General features: G+C 34.6%; 2 protein-coding genes across 2 annotated transcripts in view; both read left to right on the top strand.

Moving 5' to 3' along the window:
• CTNNA3 (catenin alpha 3) overlaps positions 1-22,929 on the top strand; it is a 1,660,471-nt gene that overhangs the window by 1,224,148 nt on the left and 413,394 nt on the right. The gene's annotated exons all lie outside the window — the stretch shown is intronic.
• LOC308619376 (small ribosomal subunit protein eS21-like) lies at positions 6,319-6,679 on the top strand. The gene has a single exon (XM_081238049.1). It carries the CDS (start codon positions 6,358-6,360, stop codon positions 6,607-6,609), a length of 252 nt encoding a protein of 83 aa, XP_081094175.1. The 5' UTR covers positions 6,319-6,357; the 3' UTR covers positions 6,610-6,679.

Consider the following 22,929-nt stretch of genomic DNA (forward strand, 5'->3'; position numbering starts at 1 on the left):
ATAGAAAATACTAAATCATTTTCCATCAAATACTAAGTATATAATTGCACATGGAACCTGAAGGATCCTGTGCCCCCAGTTAAACATCTAAACTCCTTACCTCCTATCTATGAAACGTGTTCCTTTCTTATCCTGATTTGTAAAAAATAGGGAAGGGGCCACTCCTCTACTCCGACCATGTAGTTTCTTTGCTTCTCCAAAATACCTTGCCCAGTTCTAACTTTTCTTCCATAGCCTGAATTAAACCTATTTTTTCCAGGCTGGAGCAAGGGAGGGAATAGCTCATTTTCCTGAGTTCCTTCTTGTCAGTATAGGGGATTATTTAATTTCCTTTCAGATTATAGAGTATACATGAGTCTCATAACTTTCATAGCTTATTCTAGTCTTGGGAATGACTTTTCATATAGTGCTAATGCTTTCCTGGTCATTTTTTATGGAGTTTGGGGAGTCACTTTTTCTGCATGTTCTTCTACTCACATCTTAGCCTAAAGTCTGTTATTTGGAAAGTTTTCAAGTTGAAAGAAGAATTTCAGCTAGATCATTTAGAAGTAATAGAAATGCAGAAGAGAAGACATATGAACCCAGAAGTTAGGAGAACTGCAATAAGAAATAATAATTTAATGATAGGAAATAGCAATTTAATGAAAGGAACTGCTTTGTTTTCATTCACCCTCTAAGAATGCAAATGCATTCTTTTATTTTGAACTTTAACTTTAGAAAATCATCCTTAAAGAAAATTTTGGAAAATAAAAAATTTTGTAGGAGATGAATACTGTTTTAAGTACAAAGGATTATTTTAATTTCTAATGACACTAACTCTGCACTCAGATCTTAGTTCATATCCTGGTTCTTCCACTTCCAGCTACTTAGGACTTCAGTGAAATTACTCAATCATTCAGCTTCAGTTTCCTCATCAACAAGGGAAACTGTTATTACCTGTATTATAGGATTGTTGTGAGAATGAGATGAAATAATTTACGTAAGATTATAAGATGTTTAACATAAGGACTGGCATCTTATAAACCTTCTATAAATCTTGGCTCTCATTATTTTTAGTATCACTGTCAGGTAAATGCTGACCTGGTATTGAATTATTGGCCTGGGACAAAATAGGAAAGAAACAGAGGAAAGGATGGTAGTAATAAATAGAATAGGAAGAAGCATGTATACAAATGCTAATGAGATTATAATTATATTGATATTACATATGAGAGGGAAAATAACAGGCAGTTTTATCTACCAAGAGTAAAAAAGAAGGCAATATATGAAGTTCATATATAAAGTTTTATTCATATGTAAAGTTCAGATTTCAAATCATTCTGTTACCAAGTAAAAGCAAATTGAACTTTATAGAAAGTTGTTTTACATGGTATCAAATCATACCCCCCTCCAACTTTATTTGGAGACTTTCTTATCAATAAATCGCATGTGAAACCAGTTTATTGCATTCTTTCTCTTTTAAATGTACATTCTTTTTGAGGAGTAGAGAGGTTATCCGTGTGGAGGGAATTTAAATAAAACTTTTTTTTCTGCAAGTAATAATTGGAGACATACAAGAATATTACCTCAGTAAATGAATGAAAATAGAGCACTCTTTGAGATGAGGAAATGATTATAGTACTTTTGAAATATTACAACTTGTTGTAAGAGATAAGATGTAAGTAGAAACAGAAGCTATATATGTGAAATACTGAGACATCAATCCTGTCTGCTAGAGGGTCTATGGATGGACCACCATCCAAAAGCCAGGGTCACATCCTGTACTGTTTTATTCCTCTAGTCATTAATTTCACAGAAAATCATTTTCATAGAAAATCAGTTTTTCTAGAAAATGTATGACCTAATCACTCAGCAACATATTCCCTATTCTTTTCAAAATTTATTTCAATTATATAGTGTGTAATAGCCATAATAAATGGACTGTTGTTAAAATATATGCTACATATAAGTGTCTACTATATATATGGAATCTGAATATCTATAACTTCTTCAACTGTGGGGGTCACCCTTCTTTTTAAGACTCATCTATAATGATCTGTCTGCCTATGACTCCTCTTTCATGAGTGTACAATGTCCAGTCTTTTTATGAGATTCGCTTCACAGATTTTTCAGATCCCTGGGAAATACTCATGTCCCACAAGCATGTCTGACTTGTGCTTGTATTCTCTCACTCTCTACTCCAACTCCAGGCTCCTCTGTTGGTCAGTTTTTGCCAGATTGTAACTGTTTCTCCATGCTACTACTTTTCCCTCTTTATCACTTCAACCCACACCAAGCTCTAACATTTAACACTTTTTTTTTTCCTGAAGGGCTGAGGATAGCTTAAGGAATTTAAAACACACAAAGAAAAATGTTTTAAAACAACAAACCAAAACAGTAGTCTAGACACCAAGGCTTTATTATAAGAAGTGAGATTTCTTGAGAGAAAAAGGGATTTGTGAGTTCCAAGGAACCAGAATTTATACAATAAATAATAGAGCAGGATAGAATACAGAATTTGATGTCAGAGCAATTTACCCAGTAGTTGTGAAGAAGATAAAAGTTCAACCATTTGGTAAGTGAGAAATGATATGAGAAATTTTACCTGGGATTATATACTACCTAAACCCTTGAGAAGGTCCTACTTCTCCTTCTCTGGACCCCAGACTGGGAAGAGTGGGAAAGTCAACAGAAACACTGATGAGGAAACGCAAGAATAAGGGACTTGTGCCCTATTGCAAGCTGATTAAAAACCTCTAGGTCAAACATGGTTCCCTGGTTTCAGCTTATTCATGGTTGAGGAAGTCTAAGCCGATGTTACTATAGTGTGGTCCACAAATCTGCAACTTATATGAGTAGATGGTTTTTTCTCCAATTCATTATTAGAATGTGTCAGAATCAATGCACTGGTTTGTTTATGGAAAAGGCCTTACTATGAAAACTGTCAGATAAACAGTACACCAAGTATTATATTTAATTTACATTCTGCTGCAAGATTATTATCTCCTTGTGAACTGGCACTTTGAATAGTATTTGTATAGACAGATGGAACTGAGGGCAGTATTGAATTAAATTATTTAAGAAAACTGATGAGAACATAAGTGAAGGCTTATTGTACCAGATATTAAACTAAGCATAAAAGCTACTATAATTAAAACAGTATAGTATAGGCACAGGAATATGCAAATAGATCTATGGAAAACAATAGAGAAACCAAGATCAGATCCATATGAAACAGGAATTTAATCTAAGAAAAGTGGCATTTTGGACCATTTGGGAAAACATTTAATATATTTTGTTTTGACATTTGGTTGTTTATGTTGGCAGAAACAAATGTTAAGTCCATTATTCCCCTCATAACAAAAAAGTAATTTCTATAGCATTAGCCTGCTAGGGCTATCATAACAAAATACCACAGACTGAGTGGCCTAAACAACAGACATTTATTTGCTTACAGTGCTGGAGCCTAGAAGTCCAAGATCAAGATGCTGACAGGGTTGGTTTCTGGTGAGACCTCTCTCGCTGGCTTGTAAATGACTACCTTCCCACCATGTCCTCACGTGGTCTTTTCTCTGTGTGTGAGCTGAAAGGGAGCGCTTTGGTGTCTCTTCATCTTCTTATAAGAACACCAGTCCTATTGGATTAGGACCCTGCCCTTATGATTTTGTTTAACCTTAACCATCTCCTTTAAGGTCCTGTTTCCAAATACAGTCGTGTTGGCAGTTAGGGCTTCAACATATGAATTTTGAGGGGACACAGTTCAGTTCATAATATATGTGAAAGAAAAAAACAAATGTTTTGATGAAATTATAAGGATAATATTTTTAAAGAGTAAAGGCATTCTACCATATAAAACACAAAACACAAATCTAGAATCCATAACACAGTGCTTTCATCCAAGTTGTTGAGCATATCAGTCATTCTTTTTATAGCTGAGTTGTATGCCATTGAACGGATGTATCACATTTGTTCATCCATCTGTTGAAGGACGTTTGGAATATTTCCAGCTTGTATGATTATGACTAGGATTGCTATAAATATTCATGTACAGGTTTTTGAGTAAACGTAAGTTTTCGCTCTCTAAGGTTAATACCCAGGAGTGGGATTTCTGAGGCATATAGTAAGCATCTGCCTTACATGTCTCCACATAGGCCATGTGGGAAAGGCTTAACTACAGCAGATCTAAGTCTTGGCAGAATTCCCTGCGATATTCCTGGAACATGAGAGCATGCCGGAGCTTGTGAACAAGACCATTTTCCACCTGCTTACCTATCTTCCCAGGAAGCTGTCATGAGGCAGTTTCTTATCACCATCATGTTATTTGGCCCCTTTTGTTTCAGCATCATCCTTGGGGACCAGGGACATGGGGAGCTGGCACTTTTGCTCATCTTTCTTTTGCTTTCTTATAAGTTATAAATTGTCTGGATCTAGCAGGAATTTCTTGTTTCTTTAAAGACAAATCAGTCCTTTACCAGGATTTTGAATTATTTACATTTTTTTAGAAATTATGAATAGAGCTTACGTACATATTCATTACAGATTTTTGTGTGAACATAAATTTTTATTTATTTAAATTCCCAGGAATGGTATTGTTGAGGCATATGGTAAAGAAGAAACTACCCACCAGCACAATATGTGAGAGTTCCAGTTTTTCCACGTTCCCACCAGAACTTGGTATTTTCAGGAACATTTAAATTGAGTTGTTTGTTTCCTTATTATTAAGTTTTGAGAATTCTTTTTTTTTTTTTTTTTTTTTTGCTGTACGCGGGCCTCTCACTGCTGTGGCCTCTCCCGTTGCGGAGCACAGGCTCCGGACACACAGGCTCCGCGGCCATGGCTCGCGGGCCCAGCCGCTGCGCGGCATGTGGGATCTTCCGGGATAGGGGCACGAACCCGTGTCCCCTGCATCGGCAGGCGGACTCTCAACCACTGCGCCACCAGGGAAGCCCGAGAATTCTTTATATATTCTGGATACAAGATCATTATCAGATATATGATTTATAAATACTTTCTCTAATTCTGAAGTTTATCTTCTCGTTCTCTCAACAGTGTGTTTGAAGCACAAAAGTTTTAAATTTTGTTGAAATCTAATTAATAATTATTTATTTTATGAAATGTGCTTTTGGTATCATATATAAGAACTCTTTATCTAACACCAGGTCATAAAAGTTTTCTCCTATATTTTTAAAAATATTTTATGGGTTTACATTTCATATTTAGATCATGATCCATTTTGAGTTAAATTTTCGATAACATATGGGGTTTAGGGCAGATTCTTTTTGCTACATAGGGATGTCCAATTTTTCCAATATTATTTGTTGAAAAGACTACTTTTTCCTCTGTTGGATTCTTTTGCATTTTGTGAAAAATCACTTATCCATGTATTTCTAGACTCTCTATTCTGTTTCATTGATCTGTGTGTCTACCCCTTCACCAATACCACATTGTCTTGATTACCATAGTTTTACAGTGAATCTTAAATTTAGGTAGAATGATTCCTCCAACTTTATTCTTTTTTTCTTTTTTTCTTTTTTTTTGCGGTACGTGGGCCTCTCACTGTTGTGGCCTCTCCCGTTGCGGAGCACAGGCTCCGGATGCGCAGGCTCAGCAGCCATGGCTCACGGGCCCAGCCGCTCTGCGGCACATGGGATCCTCCTGGACCGGGGCACGAACCCGTATCCCCTGCATCGGCAGGCGGACTCTCAACCACTGCGCCACCAGGGAGGCCCTTTTATTCTTCTTTTTCAAAATCACTTTAGTTATTCTAGTTCTTTGGAATTTTCATATACTTTAAAAAATCAGGCTGTCTATATCTAAAAATTTGTACTTGGAATTTGATTAGAACTGCAATAAATATAAGTATCAATTTGGGAACAACTGACATTTTTACAATGTTGAGCCTTCCAACCCCTGAACATAGTATTTTTCCCAAATTATTTAGGTCTTTGACATCTTTCATCAGCATTTTGTTCCTTTCAGCGTAAAGATCCTGTACATGTTTTCCTAGATTTATACCAAAATATTTTTGAGGTTTTGTAAATCATATTCTTATTCACTTTTGGGAGGATTATTTACCTTGTGTGGATTGGTGAAAATGTTCTCTGAGGGCAATTTGGCAGACTCTACAAATTTGAGAATGTACTGATCCAGCTTTTCCAGTCTTAAGAATCTATCTTACAAAAATATTTTCACATACGAACAAGGGTATAAAGATATTAATTACTGTTTGTAATAACAACAAATAGAGATAAAATTTCTATAGAAAATGATATAAATAATTATGATTAAGGTACATCATGGGTTCTTATGGCCATTAAAAAAGTGTGAGGTTCTTTCTGCGCTCACGCTCGTTGTGGTGTCACCAGATGCTCCCTCAACATGCAGAACGACACCGGCGAGTTCGTGGACCTGTACGTGCCGCAGAAATGCTCTGCCAGCACCCACATCATAGGCACCAAGGACCACGCGTCCATCCAGATGAACGTGGCCGAGGTTGACAAGGTGACAGGCAGGTTCAACGGCCAGTTTAAAACCTATGCCATCTGCAGGGCCATTCACAGGATGGGCGAGTCAGGTGACTCCATTCTCCAACTGGCCAAGGCTGACGGCATTGTCTCAAAGAACTTCTGACTGGAGAGGATCCTGGATGTGGAACGTGTGTTATAAATAAAGAGTGAAAACCAAAAAAAAAAAAAAAAAATTGTGAGGTTGATCTGTTGGTACTGATGTCTCGCATATGTAATTGACAAGTAAAAACAAAGCTTGTCACAAATAAATATATAGTATACAAATTTTTTGGTGTGTTTTATTTTTAAGAGAACACTACAGAGAAAGAACTGGAAGGATATAGATAAACTGTTAAGTATAGCTCTCCATGGATGGAATGGAAATAATTAAAAGAGATTTAACATTTTACATGATGTATCTATATTGTTTGACTTTTTGTAATTAAAAATATAAAAGTACAGGAGACATTTTATAAATGAAAGTGTACATGATTTTATTTTTTAGACCTTTATAAATCAGGAACTATTCAAATTTGGGATTAGAATGATTCCCATATCTTTCAGGTAGAAATTTTGAACTACCATGAAATATGGTTCCAGATAATATGTTGGAAAGCATGGCAGGTTTGACCTTGGCAGGATGCTTAAGAGATAACAGGAGTTAGCATTTGCTTTGTGTTATGATAAAAGGGTTAAAACTTTTCAGGAGAGCTATCAACCAAATGTTTTATAATTTAATTTTATTTTATAAAAAAGGAATTACAAATCCAGGAGTCCAATATAGCAGTATTTTCTTAAAGTCTTAAGGAAATTTTTACAACTGTATTATTCTTAATTGTTCTTACATTTAACATTTAATTACTAAATTGTCTCTGAATCTAGACAATTTTTATATGTTTTCTTAGGCACCTAGAAAATATTTTTTCTCTTCTGACTTTTTTATTACCTTCTAAAACACATATGCCTCTCTCTCTTCTGTGTTGCATTCATTTCTCTAATTTCTGTGCCCTAGTTTTTTCCTCATCCGTAAAATGGAGGTGAGCATTTTATTTATCTCATTGTACTGTTTTGCTGGTTAAATAAGGTGATACAAGTCAAGCATAAAAACGTGTCTGACACATAGTGACTGCTCACTAAATATTGTCTGTAGCTACTCATGTGATTATGCCTATACCGTCTTAATCCATGCTATTGCAACTAGGACTATTATCATTTCTACAACCAATTATTAATTAGATTTGCTTAAGTACTGTCACATACAAGGCAATGTACTAAATGTAAATATGTATATGTGTGTGTGTGCATGGTTATTTAATCCCCTCAAAGCTCTATGTGGTGTGTACTATTGCAAAGTCCTATTTATATTGGAGGAAACAAACACCGAGAGACCAAGTGATTAGCCCATAGTCACAAGGTTGGTGAATGCTAAAATTAGAAAAATCTTCCTAGTCTTACTTTATCTTCAAAAAAGCTAAGCTTGTGACTTGGACAGGGAACTGTGGTTGGAATGATTAGGTTAATTAGGAATCTTTACAAATCTAGTTCATAAGCAACTTGAAAAAAAGGAATAATTAATTTTGAGCAAAGTAACTTCTCTAGCTTGTGAGAAAATGAGGCAGCATTTTAAATACTACTATAGCAGAATCTTAAACCCAGTACATTTTTCTTCTGCTGCTATTTCTTCTTTGAGAGGTGATGCAGCAGAACAAGATTTTTCTTTTAAGTGTAAATATTCTAAGAAATGTTTTCTCGGTGTTGTAAAATGCAATCACTTGCTATATTCTATGATGTTCCCTGATATCATCCCTGTCTACTCATTCACTATAAAATGAATATTTACCACTTTATTTCTACTAAACCTGAAATGTAAAACTCTTAGTGTTTCGCTGAATGGTGGCCCTTTAACATTAATAGAATAAAGTGAGGTCTAAAGCCTTACTGTGTTATACAAGAAACAATGGACAACAAACTGTTCTTTATATACATTAGATTCACTTTCACCTTACAGGTTATTTATTCAAACTGTATTTATATTAGCACTTCAAACAAAGTAGATTTTTTAAACTCTTGGAAAAGAATACCAAAACCTTCTACCATGTGCACTATCACTGCAAAAAAACAAAATGAGAAAATAAATTAAAATTGCATGAGTTTCTAAAAAGAGCTTATCCTTTTAAGATATTCTGCTGCCATCTTATATACAATTATTCGGAGGTAGGTTGGGCTGTTAACTGCTTTATTTTCTGAGCCGTGGAATGGAACTCAGAGTGGTTGAAGGTTTTGCTTTTTGATCGTTAGGATGAGTTTTATAGAAAATTATTTAATATAGCAATTACATCTAAAAAATGAGTTTAAACTTAGACTACAACCCAAGATGGAGAAAAAGATAATTTATTTCCCAGTAGGAAATCTGATAATCAAAGCCAATGCTATCTTCCTTTCACAAATGAAGCCCATTATAAAGTTAGGCACTTTTAGTATTTTAGTGTCATTTGTCAACTCAGTTATTTCCATTTTCATGTAGAAAAGGATCAAAAAGAAATGCATGTATTCTTCCACAAAAATAGCAGTTTAACACTCTGTAGCACGTTATTATTTTCAAAGATACATTGCTAGACTCTGAGTCATTTAATTATTTCCCTAAAATAATGGTGTTGCCTGGAATCTAGATTTGCTGGACGAATGCCCTTTGGTAATGCAGTAGTTACTGCCTTTTGCTAAACGTTATAATTTATAGGAGCCAAAAAAGCACAGCTCCTGGAATTTCCTGGAATTGAAAAAGCTTTCTAAAGGCATTCATTTATAATTTTTTTACTTACGATTATTTATTAAGCTAAAACTTTAACTATAAAAAATCATTTTTAATTTCAGTTGTTAAAATGTCCAAATCAAGCAATTGAAAAACAAAATGACAACATGCCTCATATGCTTTTTACCACATTATACTGCATGTAGAAAAGGGCCCAGTGCAGTGCCTGAGATCTCCATTGTGTCGGTTCCCTCTTTCCCCTCCCCTCTTGCTTCTTTATTGGTTGGCATTTCTATACACTGCAGATTTCCAATCAGCACTAAAAAAAAAAAGCCCCAAAGCTCTACAATGCAATATTCACTGAATTGTCCCATAACTTGTGGATACAACCACTTCTTGTTGGTGCATGCAACCCCAGCACCTTTAATTTCCTTTAATTTATTTCTTTCATCTCTCATTTTATTAACCATTTAAAGGAAATATTTTCTAGGATTTTTTAATTTGTTTAACTACATGTGTATCAAAACTTTGTACAAAGTGTCTTTATATACTGGAAAAATAGCAGAATTTTTCTAAAATGTACAATAGGTATTTCTGCAAGAGAGTAAATGAAGAAAAATTAAATTCAATATCAGCCTTTCTAAAAGCAATCAATCCTTTACAAATGTTTGCATTATGTCGTTCACACAAATAACTTGAGTTGAAAGAATTCTTAATTATTTAATTTTGAATCACCAAGTGGCATTTAGAACTACTGTTTATGAAATAGTGCTTATTTGTAAGAGTAGTTTAAAATGAATTGAGACTATAACTTCATTAATTTACCTAGTTAAATTTACAAGAATGGCCTTTCTTTCCCTTTTCTCCAGAATAATTTCTCCTTATCATTTAGATTTCAGTTTAAGCATAACTTCCTCAGGGAAGTAGCTTCCCAAATCTGAATAGATCAAATTCGTCCCAGCATTTTTATCTCTCCTTGCAATTATCATACTGAAATTTTATTCTCTCACATATTAGACAGTAAGCTCCATGAAAAAGGGAACATTTCATACTTACTAAGTTTTTAGTGCCTGGCTTGGTGCCAGAGATGTTCATAGTAAGCACTTCCTTATATGAATGAATGAATGAATGAAAACGATCTGAATAAAATTTTAATACGAAAATTACGTTGTTGTAGTTTATACAGAGGAATCTACTTAGAGTAACAAACTCTATGTTTATCAGTAAACATTTATATAGCGCTTAGTCTGTACCAGGCCATATTCTAAGCTCTTTACATATATTTATTCAATTTATAGATGAGAAACTACATGCAGGAAAGTTGAATAACTCATTTAATATTACAGATATAGTTAGATGAAGGTGGCCCAGGATTTAAATCCAGAGAATCTGGTTTCAGACTATGTGCTTTTAATCACACTATTCTTATCTCAAAATCATTGAGATGGGTACAACTTAGTTTTCAAGGCCACCTAAAGATTGGTCTTTTTTTTTTTTTCTTTTTTTTCTGCAGTACGCGGGCCTCTCACTGTTGTGGCCTCTCCCATTGCGGAGCACAGGCTCCAGATGCGCAGGCTCAGCGGCCATGGCTCACGGGCCCAGCCACTCCACGGCTTGTGGGATCTTGCCGGACTGGGGCACAAACCCATGTCCCCTGCATTGGCAGGCAGACTCTCAACCACAGCACCACCAGGGAAGCCCAAGATCGGTCTTTTAAATCAACATATAGGAGCCAGAATCCTATGAAAAATTTGACAGATTTTATTTTATCAGCATTTAAACTTTTATATGAGCAAAGTAACATAAACTTTGAGTGAAAAGACAAGCTATAGACTCAGAGAAAATACTTACCATGCATATAGCAGACACAGTGGTTCAAGTGTTTAAGACTGTTTTATATATAAAGTATTACTACAAATCAATAGAAAACAATGCACTAGAAGAATAGGCAAATATGAACAGACAACTAACAGAGTAAAAAGCACAAATGCATACAAATAAAAATGTATATCCTCAACTTTACTTATAACCAAACAAAATAGATTAAATTACAGAGATATAATTTTTCGTGACAGTCACATTGAGCCCAGTTTACTATCAAATCAGCTTCACTTCAGATACCTATACTAGAGATATAATTGTGAAAGGTATATGTACAATGACGTTTATTGGAATATTGTTTTAATAGCCCAAACTGTCAATAATCTAATGCTATCAATATGGGACATTGATAACAAAGTATGTTTCTGAGATACTGAGAAGCTTGCCTGAGGTTATATGAATTATAATATTTAATTATACTGTCATTTGATTTTATAAGAATGAAATGAGGTTTTGTGATTTAGTGGGAAGAATATTGTCTTGTTCCAATTCTGATATTGATTTTCTTTGAGGCATTGGCTAAGCATGTTTCTATGAAACTGTGATAATATAATTCTCATATTATTTATATATATTTTATAAACAGGCTTTATATATGTTCTTACTAACATCCCCTCATAAGTCAGTGAAATGCATCTTTTATTATTAAGAGGAAAATTAATCTTCTACTTTGTGATTTTTATCTTTTCCTCCGGTAACGTAATCGAAGCCATTTTCACACTCAGTGTTTTGGCTTATTAGCCAAACAATCTTTTATTATAGCCCACTATGCTAGCTCTAATATTCAACATACACAATGTACAAACAGTTACAGTATCATTTTTATTTTCGCATTTTTAATTTGGTTAATTATTTTCTTTATTATAAGGAATCCCTAAAGACTAAGTCATGAATCTGAAAACCAAAATCTGCAGAAATCTGCATACTCTAGCCACCATATCACATTTCTTCGGAAATAACTAAATCTAAACAATTAGTCACTAAAACTTCATATCCTTTAATTTATCATGGTAACCTGGCAATTCTTTTTTTTCTCTTCTTCATGAAATTATTGTTTGAAAGATAGAAATAATATTACCATGTTTTAATAAAAAAGAGATTAGAAAATTTCCATCCATAAATAATCTCACTCTCCAAACATAAACATTACCATGTTGATATAAATACCTGTTGGATTTCCCTGTGAATATATTCCATAAGATTATAATTAGAGTACATCCATTATATTAAAAAATACATACAAGTGTTCAAGATGACAATATAGGAACAACCTGAACTCACCTCCTCCCATAGGCAGACTGAGTCTACAGCTACATATGGAACACTTTCCTCTTAAAGAAGACCTAAAGGCTGGATTAGTGATGACTACACTGGACAAATTAGAAGAAAATAATAGCAGAGGAGTTAAGACAGGCTGGAACACAATCTCACCATAAACCTCACTCCTGGAGTGGTGACCCACAACCAAGAGAAAACTCAAAACCCGGAACATTTTTACAGAGAGCTAAGGGTTTGAATCCCACATAGGGAACCTCAACTTTTAATACCTGTACCTGAGAGATGATCTCCCAAAACATCTAACATTGAAAACCAGTGGGGCTCGCATCTCAAGACCCTAGTGATCTGAGAAACAACTAATAAAGGGCTCATGGACTTAGACTCACCTGCCCCAGGGTCCAGCTCTACGGCAGTCAGTTCACCCAGACTTAAACTGAAGATGCTTACCTGCTTATTTTAAAGCATTGGCCTGAGAGTCAGGCACCTCATTTAACACACACATCTAGGCGCTCTCTGGAATACTCTACAGTGATGGAGAATGACAGGTGCCATCTTTGTACTTTCTCTTTGCCTAGCTCCAGAGCACCAGTATCTCCTGGAAGGGGCAAGCATTATCCTGATACTAAAATCAGTTGTATTGGTATCATATGAAGTATGAAGATAAACGAAATCTTTTTCTTTTCAATTGTCAATTTTTCTAGAACCATTTTTTGGAGAAAAGTCCTTGATCTTTTGCTTAGCTATACCTCTTTTATGATTGTTAAAATCCTTTTACTTTTTGCTTGGTTAATTATTTTTGTTCTGCTATTGATTAATTTAAAAAACATATTAGTTCCTCCTTCTCCAAAACAATACACTTTTCCCCCCACATCTTTGTTGACCATCCTCACCTGTGGGTTTTTGTTTGTTTGTTTTTTGTTTGAGAATTAGAAAGACTAGAGGACTAAATCTAAGTCTGCTACTTCAAACTGTATTGAGCTTGGCCTATTCATTTAAGCATAGAAGTAACCTTTAATATTAGTTGCTTAGTTTATATCATCAGGATCTAATGGTTTAGGAGAGGAAGTTGAAAAGTAAATCAACATTACAATAAGATATATAGAGTTGTCACAGGAATTGCGTATATTACAACACACTATTTTTTCATAAATTCAAGTTATCTCTCTCTCTCTTTTTTTTTTTTTTTTTTTTCAGTACACGGGCCTCTCACTGTCGTGGCCTCTCCCGTTGCGGAGCACAGGCTCCGGATGCGCAGGCTCAGCGGCGATGGCTCACGGGCCCCGCTGCTCCATGGCATGTGGGATCCTCCCGGACTGGGGCACGAACCCGTGTCCCCTGCACCGGCAGGCAGACTCTCAACCACTGCGCCACCAGGGAAGCCCTCACGTTACCTCTTAAATCCCTTAACATGGTTTGGCTTGTTTTTTTAATAATTATTAGAAAGATTCAGTATTGTATGAGGGTCTAGAAAGGTTTTTATTTACTAACAAATTCTACATAATTTTATAATTTATAAAATGCTTTTATGATATATTGTCTATTGTAATTTTAAAACAATTTAGAACAGGAGCATCATTCCCATGTTTCCTATGAGGGAATTCAGACTGAGAGGTGAAGGGACTTTACATATTCTACCATGTTATAGATGACAGAGTTTTAACTGATTCCAAACGTTTCTACTGATTCTTTGATGCAGGACTTTGTTATCCTAATGCAATTTGAGAATTTCCATCTTTATTTAGACTTTTAAAAGTCATATTTTTCATGTTAAAGTCTTTGAGTGGTTAAATAATTGAAATACTGTATCATATGGTATTGTAACTTGTCATTTTCAAGTTGGTTTTATTTGAATTGGTCTTCATGGAACAAATGCATTAAAGGTGCCCAATAGTCCCAATGGTGTGTGACTACCTGGATCTCTGGTGTGAGACCACTTGTGTTGGAATCATTGTTCTACCACCTATTAGCTATGGAATCTCCTTGTGTTTCAGTTTCCTCATTTATATAATAGGACTAGGGCTTCCCTGGTGGCGCAGTGGTTGAGAGTCCGCCTGCCGATGCAGGGGATATGGGTTCGTGCCCCGGTCCGGGAGGATCCCATATGCCGCGGAGCGGCTGGGCCCGTGAGCCATGGCCGCTGAGCCTGCGCGTCCGGAGCCTGTGCTCCGCAGCGGGAGAGGCCACAACAGTGAGAGGCCCGCATACCGCAAAAAAAAAAAAATATATATATATATATATATATATATATATATATATATATATATATATATATATAATAGGACTAATAGTAGTGTCCACAGCAAAGGGATCTTAGTAGGATTAAATGAATTAGCTAAGCTCTTAAAACAGTTCTGGGTATATGATAAATTCTGTATAAATGTTAGCTATTATTAATATTGTTTATTATTATTATATTGTCTTCAAATTGGATATCAAGACACTAAATTGATTTATATTATTATCAAAATAAGCAATGCTAGGGGCTTCCCTGGTGGCGCAGTGGTTGAGAGTCCGCGTGCCGATACAGGGGAGGCGGGTTTGTGCCCCAGTCCGGCAAGATCCCACAAGCCGTGGAGCGGCTAGGCCCGTGAGCCACGGCTGCTGAGCCTGCGCATCTGGAGCCTGTGCTCCGCAATGGGAGAGGCCACAACAGTGAGAGGCCTGTGTACCTAAAAAAAAAAAAAAAAAAAAAAAAAAAGCTATGGAACTTACCAAGCAAAATGCAATATTGAGGGTCCCCAAAGGCAGCAAGAAGTTCATGAAACCCATGGAAACCATATGTCTGTAATCCAAGAACCTATATTTAAATGTGGCACACCACTTACATTAAAAGCACACATAATAACTTTAGTATTTTACACAAAAACTCCTCATCTACCATGACACTTAAGTGAAACTGTCTAAAATGAAATTGTTAGGAAATGTCATTCTACGAAATCCATTATCTATTATGCTTTCCTAAGCCACACAGTTGACAATTTATAGCAATACTTATTAAAAATGTATAGATGAGAGTGATTATGTGATTTCTGAAAGTGATCTCATGTTATTTCCTAATTTCAGTGATGTGATCTTAGAGATGATGAAATTTTTATCTCAATGGTAGAAAAGTCCTCTTTTTAAAGTAATAATTTACATTTAAGTAAAATACAATTATTCATGTCATTCACTATTTACCTAAGGATACATTAAAGGAGAAATTCAATCAGTCACAGAGGATTTAAAGGATTTTCCTTCTGTGGGACTCCCTTGGAAAACTTAGGACTTGCTCTTCTTAACCTTGCAAAATCACTGTAGATTAACTTTTGTTAAGATTTACAGCATCAGGGTTCCAGTGCTCTAGAATTATTTAAAGTTAAGCATTAATCAACTCACATTTTTTTGTCATGAAATTCTAGTTTATAGCCAGCCATACTTTAAATTAGTCAAAACAGACTTAGATAATAAAAAAAAAAGACTCAGAGTAATCAGAATTTCAGAAAATACATTCCATATTACAATTCAGATATTACATCTTTTGCTGAAGTGATTTATAGTTGCTTTATTTTATTTACAGTAGTAAAAATATAACAATTCCAGTTAGACTTCCATATTGCCAATAGAAAAGTAGTTATACTTCCTCTAGTTAGATGAACTAAAATCAAGTTATGTAATCAAAAACTTTTATTGATTGCTTACTGTATAAATTTGCAATATTCAGATACTGGCAATATGAGGATTAAAATAATACGATTTTAGACCTAAGTGAGGTCAGTGGAAGGCTAGTACAAACCAAAAATACAATGAAAGGAACATTAAACCAAGATAGCACTGAAAGTTCATATTGAAAATATTACAGTAAAGAATTAAACAGAAATAATATATAGTAAAAATATAAAAATCAAGAAAAATATCTTTGTGCATCAGAAATATATATATATATATATATATATATATATATATATATATATATATATATATATATATATATATATATATATATATATGGCAGTGGGAGGGAACTAAAGCCAAGGGTAGACTGGACTCCAGAGTGGAGTTTTTATTTTTTTTAACCCCCATGATTCAAAGCTTTCCCCAATGTGAAGGGAATTGCAGCAAAGTACATTGTATGAATCTGGTGGCTAAAGCTATAGCTTTTAAATTCCACTGGCCTAGATTGGGAAGAAAAAGAAAGCTAGATGGATGACGGAGTTCTGAGAGACTGAAACTAAAAACATTAAAATAAAATCGATAGATAAAGTAAATTTAAATCACAGTATCATAGAAAGTATTAGTGACTTGAATGATACAACTGAGGAATTCACAAAAAATGCAACACAAAGAGATAAACAATGTAAAATATGTAGTAAAAAAATAAAAGATATGGAGATAGAGATTAAGAAATTCTAGCACATATCTCAGAGGAATCCCACTGAGAAAAAAAAATAAAAGAAAAAAACCCAAAACAACAACAAAGAAAACATTTTAAAAAGGCAGAAGAGGTAATGGACTTATGTAGAATTGAAGAGTGAAATAATTCTTCAAGTTGAAAGCTCATACTGAGGGCAAAACAAGATAAATATACATAATCTTTAACTGCTCACTGGAAACAAAACAAAGAAGTTAATGATAAGAGCCAATTCTAAAAAACACCAGGAAGGAAATACAGAATGCTTATGTGGGGGTGGGGTGGAGTGTGAAGATTTACAGTAGACAAAAGAAACTAAAAGCAGCCATAGCTTAAAAGTTTTATGTGAAATTAACTATCAGCCTAGAATTTTATATGTAGCTAAACTATCCCTAAAGACTGAAGGCAAAATAGGAACATTTCCAAATATTTAAACACTAAAAGTATTTACAGTGAACAGTTACTTATTAAGTATACTCTTCAGCAAGAAGAATGAAAGTAAAGAGAAAGTATGGTAATCACAAATGTTTTTGATGTATTGGTAAATATAAGTAATTGCTAACTTTAAACAAACCTACATTTTTATTTTCTAAAAAACAGGTTAAAGTGGAAAACATTTTAGCAGTATTAATTATAACTGAATATATGTATACCCTATGACCTAGTTATAAAACTGAGAGAAATATATATATGTGATATCCAAAAGACATGTAATAGCCAAAAGTTGGAAGTAGAACAGATTTTGAAATTATCATAATAGCCCTAAGTAGGAAATACCCATCAACAGTAGAATTAATAAATAAACCATGATATATTTATACTCTGTGAAACTATAAAGCAATGAGGCTGAAACATCACTCACAATATAAATTTTTTTCCACAAACATAATATTGAGTGAAAGAAGACAGGAAAGAATGCATAGTAAGTGATTTAATTGATATAAAATACTTAAATAACAATAAAAAAATTCTATGCTGGTAGAAGTCAGGATGTGTCACCATTGGAAGAGAAGTAGTTTTGAGGTAAATACAAGAGGGACTTTTGGCGAGCTATTAATTTTGTTTCTTTTTTTAAAATTTTTATTGAAATATAGTTGATTTACAATGTTGTGTTAGTTTCAGGTATACAGTAAAGGGATAAAGATGTAAATATATATATTCTTTTTTATATTCTCTTTCATTGTAGGTTATTACAAGATACTGAATATAGTTCCCTGTGCTATACAGTAGATCCTTATAGCTTACCTATTTTATATATAGTAGTGTGTGTATTTTAATCCCAAACTCCTAATTTTTCCCTCTCCACTCTCCCCTTTGGTAACCATAAGATTGTTTTCTATATCTGTGAGTCTATTTTTTGTTCTGTAAATAAGTTCATTTGTCTCCTTTCTTTAGATTTCACATATAAGCAATATCATATGATATTTGTCTTTGTCTGGCTTACTTCACTTAGTATGATAATCTCTAGGTCTCATCCATGTTGCTGAAAATTGCATTATTTCTTTTTTTTGTGGCTGAGTAATATTCCATTGTATGTATTTATGTTTGTATACATATATACACATATACCACACCTTCTTTATCCGTTCATCTGTTGATGGACACTTAGGTTGCTTCCATGTCTTGGCTGTTGTAAATAGTGCTACTGTGAACATTGGGTGCATGTATCTTTTCAAATTATGTTTTTCTCTGTATAGATGCTCAGGAGTGGGGTTGCAGGATTATATGGTAGCTCTAATGTTGTTTCTCACTCTAAGTGCTGGTCATATGTGCATGTTTGGTTTGTGAAAATTCATAGAGTTGTACAGCCAAAATTTGTGCACTTTATACATAATATACTTTGATAAAATTTTAAAAAATAGAAAAAACTCAATAGGTAGAACTGAAATTTTGGGGGAAAAGAGCTAGGGAGGAGAAGGTTCAATGCATAGTTTAAATTTGCTAATATTCTTGTCTTATTTGGTAGGCAGGTGGGAGTTACTTAACTTTAATCTCTGGTAGAAATTATATGTGTATGTGTGAGCATGTGTGTGTATAGTTTGCTGGGTATGTTAAAATGTAAGGGTAAATATTAAAAGAATAGAAGTACATACCAGAGCTGTACCATTTGCAGAAGGGAAAAAGGAAGAGCACATGAAAATCATTCTAAGAAAGCAGGAGAGGAAAGGAGACCAAAAAGACCCCGCAAAAAAACCAAGCTAACAAAAACAACAAAAAATTTGAACTAAAAGGCACACTGAACAGAAAAATAAAGTAAGACAGTAGAAATCAATCTAAATATTTTCAATAATTATAATAAAATGTAAATTTATTAAACTTTTCTGAAAGAAGTCCAAAATTATTATATTTGACTATAAAAATGGTAACTACTACTCTTGTAGGGAAAATGTTTTTTAAAGACATAGAGAAATTAAATATATAAATATATATGCTATATATGTGCAGGGAAAATGTTAAAAACTGTGTGTGTCTAAATATTAATAGTAGACAAAAGAATTTAAGGGAAAAACATCAATAGGGACTTTTTAAAAGAACATAATATGTTACGATAAAAAAACAGAATAATAACTTGTAGGCAGCTTTCAGAATATATAAGGCAAATTAGAATATAGGGAAAAATAGGCAAGTTCAGACTCATGATGGTAGATTTTAATACACAGCTATCAGAAACTGAAATCTTTAATGTGCTGCTGGATTCTGTTTGGTAGTATTTTGTTGAGGATTTTTGCATCTAGGTTCATCAGTGATATTGGCCTATAGTTTTCATTTATTGTGGCATCTTTATCTGGTTTTGGTATCAAGGTGATGGTTGCCTCATACAATGAGTTTGAGAGTGTTCCTCCCTCTGCTATATTTTGGAAGAGTTTAAGAAGGATAGGTGTTAGCTCTTCTCGAAATGTTTGATAGAATTCACCTGTGAAGCCATCTGGTCCTAGGCTTTTGTTTGCTGGAAGATTTTTAATCACAGTTTCAATTTCAGTGCTTGTGATTGGTCTGTTTATATTTTCTATTTCTTTTGATTTGAGGAATTTTTCAAATTTTTATTGAAAAGAATATTTTCTTTTCTAATGATTTGAGTCTTCCCCCTTTTTTTCTTGATGAGTCTGGCTAATGCTTTATCAATTTTGTTTATCTTCTCAAAGAACCAGCTTAAGTTTTATTGATCTTTGCTATTGTTTCCTTCATTTTTTTTCATTTATTTCCAATGTGATCTTTTTTATTTCTTTCCTTCTTCTGACTCTGGGTTTTTTTTGTTCTTCTTTCTCTAACTGCTTTAGGTGTAAGGTTAGGTTGTTTATTTGAGGTGTTTCTTATTTCTTGAGGTAGGATTGTATTGCTATAATCTTCTCTCTTAATACTCCTTTTGCTGCATCCCATAGGTTTTGGGTTGTTGTGTTTTCATTGTCATTTGTTTCTAGGTATTTCTTGGTTTCCTCTTTGATTTCTTCAGTGATCTCTTGGTTATTTAGTAATGTATTGTTTAGCCTCCATGTGTTTGTACTTTTTACAGATTTATTTCTTGTAATTGATATCTAGTCTCATAGCATTGTGGTTGGAAAAGATACTTGATACGATTTCAGTTTTCTTAAATTTACCAAGGCTTGATTTGTGACCCGAGATATGATCTATCCTGGAGAATGTTACATGAGCACTTAAGAAAGTGTAATCTGCTGTTTTTTGATGGAAAGTGCTATAACTATCAATTAAGTCCATCTTGTTTAATGTGTCATTTAAAGCTTGCGTTTCCTTATTTATTTTCATTTTGGATGACCTGTCTATTGGTGAAAATGGGATGTTAAAGTCCCCTACTATGATTGTGTTACTGCCAATTTCCCCTTTTATGGCTGTTAACATCTGCCTTATGTATTGCTATGTTGGGTGCATAAATATTTACAATTGTTATATCTTCTTGGATTGATCCCTTGATCATTATGTAACGTCCTTCTTTGTCTCTTGTAATAGTCTTTATTTTAAAGTCTATTTTGTCCGATATGAGAATTAATACTCCAGCTTTCTTTTGATTTCCATTTGCATGGAATATCTTTTTTTTTTTTTTTTTTCTGTACATGGGCCTCTCACTGTTGTGGCCTCTCCCATTGTGGAGCACAGGCTCCAGACACGCAGGCTCAGTGGCCATGGCTCATGGGTCCAGCCGCTCTGCAGCATGTGGGATCTTCCTGGACTGGGGCACGAACCCATGTCCCCTGCATTGGCAGGCGGACTCTCAACCACTGCACCACCAGGGAATATCTTTTTCCATCCCCTCACTTTCAGTCTGTATGTGTCCCTAGGTCTGAAGTGGGTCTCTTGTAGACAGTGTATATACGGGTCTTGTTTGTGTATCCATTCAGCCAGTCTATGTCTTTTGGTTGGAACATTAATCCATTTACATTTAAGGTTGTTATCGATATGTATATTCCTATTACCATTTTCTTAATTGTTTTGGGTTTGTTATTGTAGGTCTTTTGCTTCTTTTGTGTTTCCTGCCTAGAGAAGTTCCTTTAGCATTTATTGTAAAGCTGGTTTGGTGGTGTTGAATTCTCTTAGCTTTTGCTTGTCTGTAAAGGTTTTAATTTCTCTGTTGAATATGAATGAGATCCTTGCTGGGCAGAGTAATCTTGATTGTAGGTTTTTCCCTTTCATCACTTTAAATATGTCCTGCCACTCCCTTCTGGCTTGCAGAGTTTCTGCTGAAAGATCAGCTGTTAACCTTATGGGGATTCCCTTGTATGTTAATTGTTGCTTTTCCCTTGCTGCTTTTAATATTTTTTCTTTATATTTTATTTTTGATAGTTTGATTAATATGTGTCTTGGTGTGTTTCTCCTTGTATTTATCCTGTATGAGACTCTTTGTGCTTCCTGGACTTGATTGACTATTTCCTTACCCATATTAGAGAAGTTTTCAACTATAATCTCTTCAGATATTTTCTCAGTCCCTTTCTTTTTCTCTTCTTCTTCTGGGAACCCTGTAATTCGGTTTTTGGTACATTTAGTATTGTCCCAGAGTTCTCTGAAATTGTCTCAATCTTTTTATTCTTTTTTCTTTTTCTGCTTCATGGTAGTTGTTTCCACTATTTTTTCTTCCAGGTCACTTACCAGTTTTTCTGCCTTAGTTATTCTGCTATGATTCCTTCTAGAGAATTTTTAATTTCATTTATTGTGTTGTTCATCATTGTTTGTTTGCTCTTTAGTTTTTCTAGCACTTCTTGTATTTTCTCCATTCTATTTCCAATATTTTGGATCATCTTTACTATCATTACTCTGAATTCTTTTTCAGGTAGACTGCCTATTTCCTCTTCATTTGTTTGGTCTGTTGGGATTTTACCTTTCTCCTTCCTTTGCTGTGTATTTCTCTGTCTTTTCATTTTGCTTAACTTACTGTATTTGGGGTCTCCTTTTCACAGGCTGCGGGTTTGTAGTTCCCATTGTATTTCGTGTCTGCCCCCAGTGGGTAAGGTTGTTTCAGTCGGTTGTGGAGAGTACCGGTGCCTGAGTTATGGTGGAAGAGGCTGGATATTGTATTTCTGGTGGGCAGGACCACGTCTGATGTTGTGTTTGGGGGTTTCTGTGAACTTATTATGATTTTAGGCAGCCTCTGTGCTAATGGGTGGGCTTGTGTTCCTGTCTTGCTAGTTGTTTGGCATAGGGTGTCCAGCACTGGAGCTTGCTGGTCGTTGAGTGGAGCTGGGTCTTAGCATTGAGATGGAGATCTCTGGGAGAGCATTCGCCATTTGATGTTACTTGGGGCCAGGAGGTCTGTGGTGGACCAGTGTCCTGAGCTCGGCTCTCCCACCTCAGAGGCTCAGGCCTGACACCCGGGCAGAGCACCAAGACCCTGTCAGCCACACGGTTCAGAAGAACAGGGAAAAAAAAGAAAGAAGGAAAGAAAAATAAATAAATAAATACAATAAAATAAAGTTATTAAAATGGAAAAAATATTAAAAATAAAAACGTAATAAAATTAAAAAAAGAAAGAGAGAAAGAAAGAAGAGTGTAACCAAACCAAAAAACAAATCCACCAATGATAACAAGCACTAAAACTATACCAAAAAATAAAAAGCAGACAGTCAGAACCCTAGGACAAATGGCAAAAGCAAAGCTATACAGACAAAATCACACAAAGAACCATACACATACACACTCACGGA

Source organism: Mesoplodon bidens, assembly GCF_964165515.1.
Source record: "Mesoplodon bidens genome assembly, chromosome: 1".
Taxonomy (NCBI): domain Eukaryota; kingdom Metazoa; phylum Chordata; class Mammalia; order Artiodactyla; family Ziphiidae; genus Mesoplodon; species Mesoplodon bidens.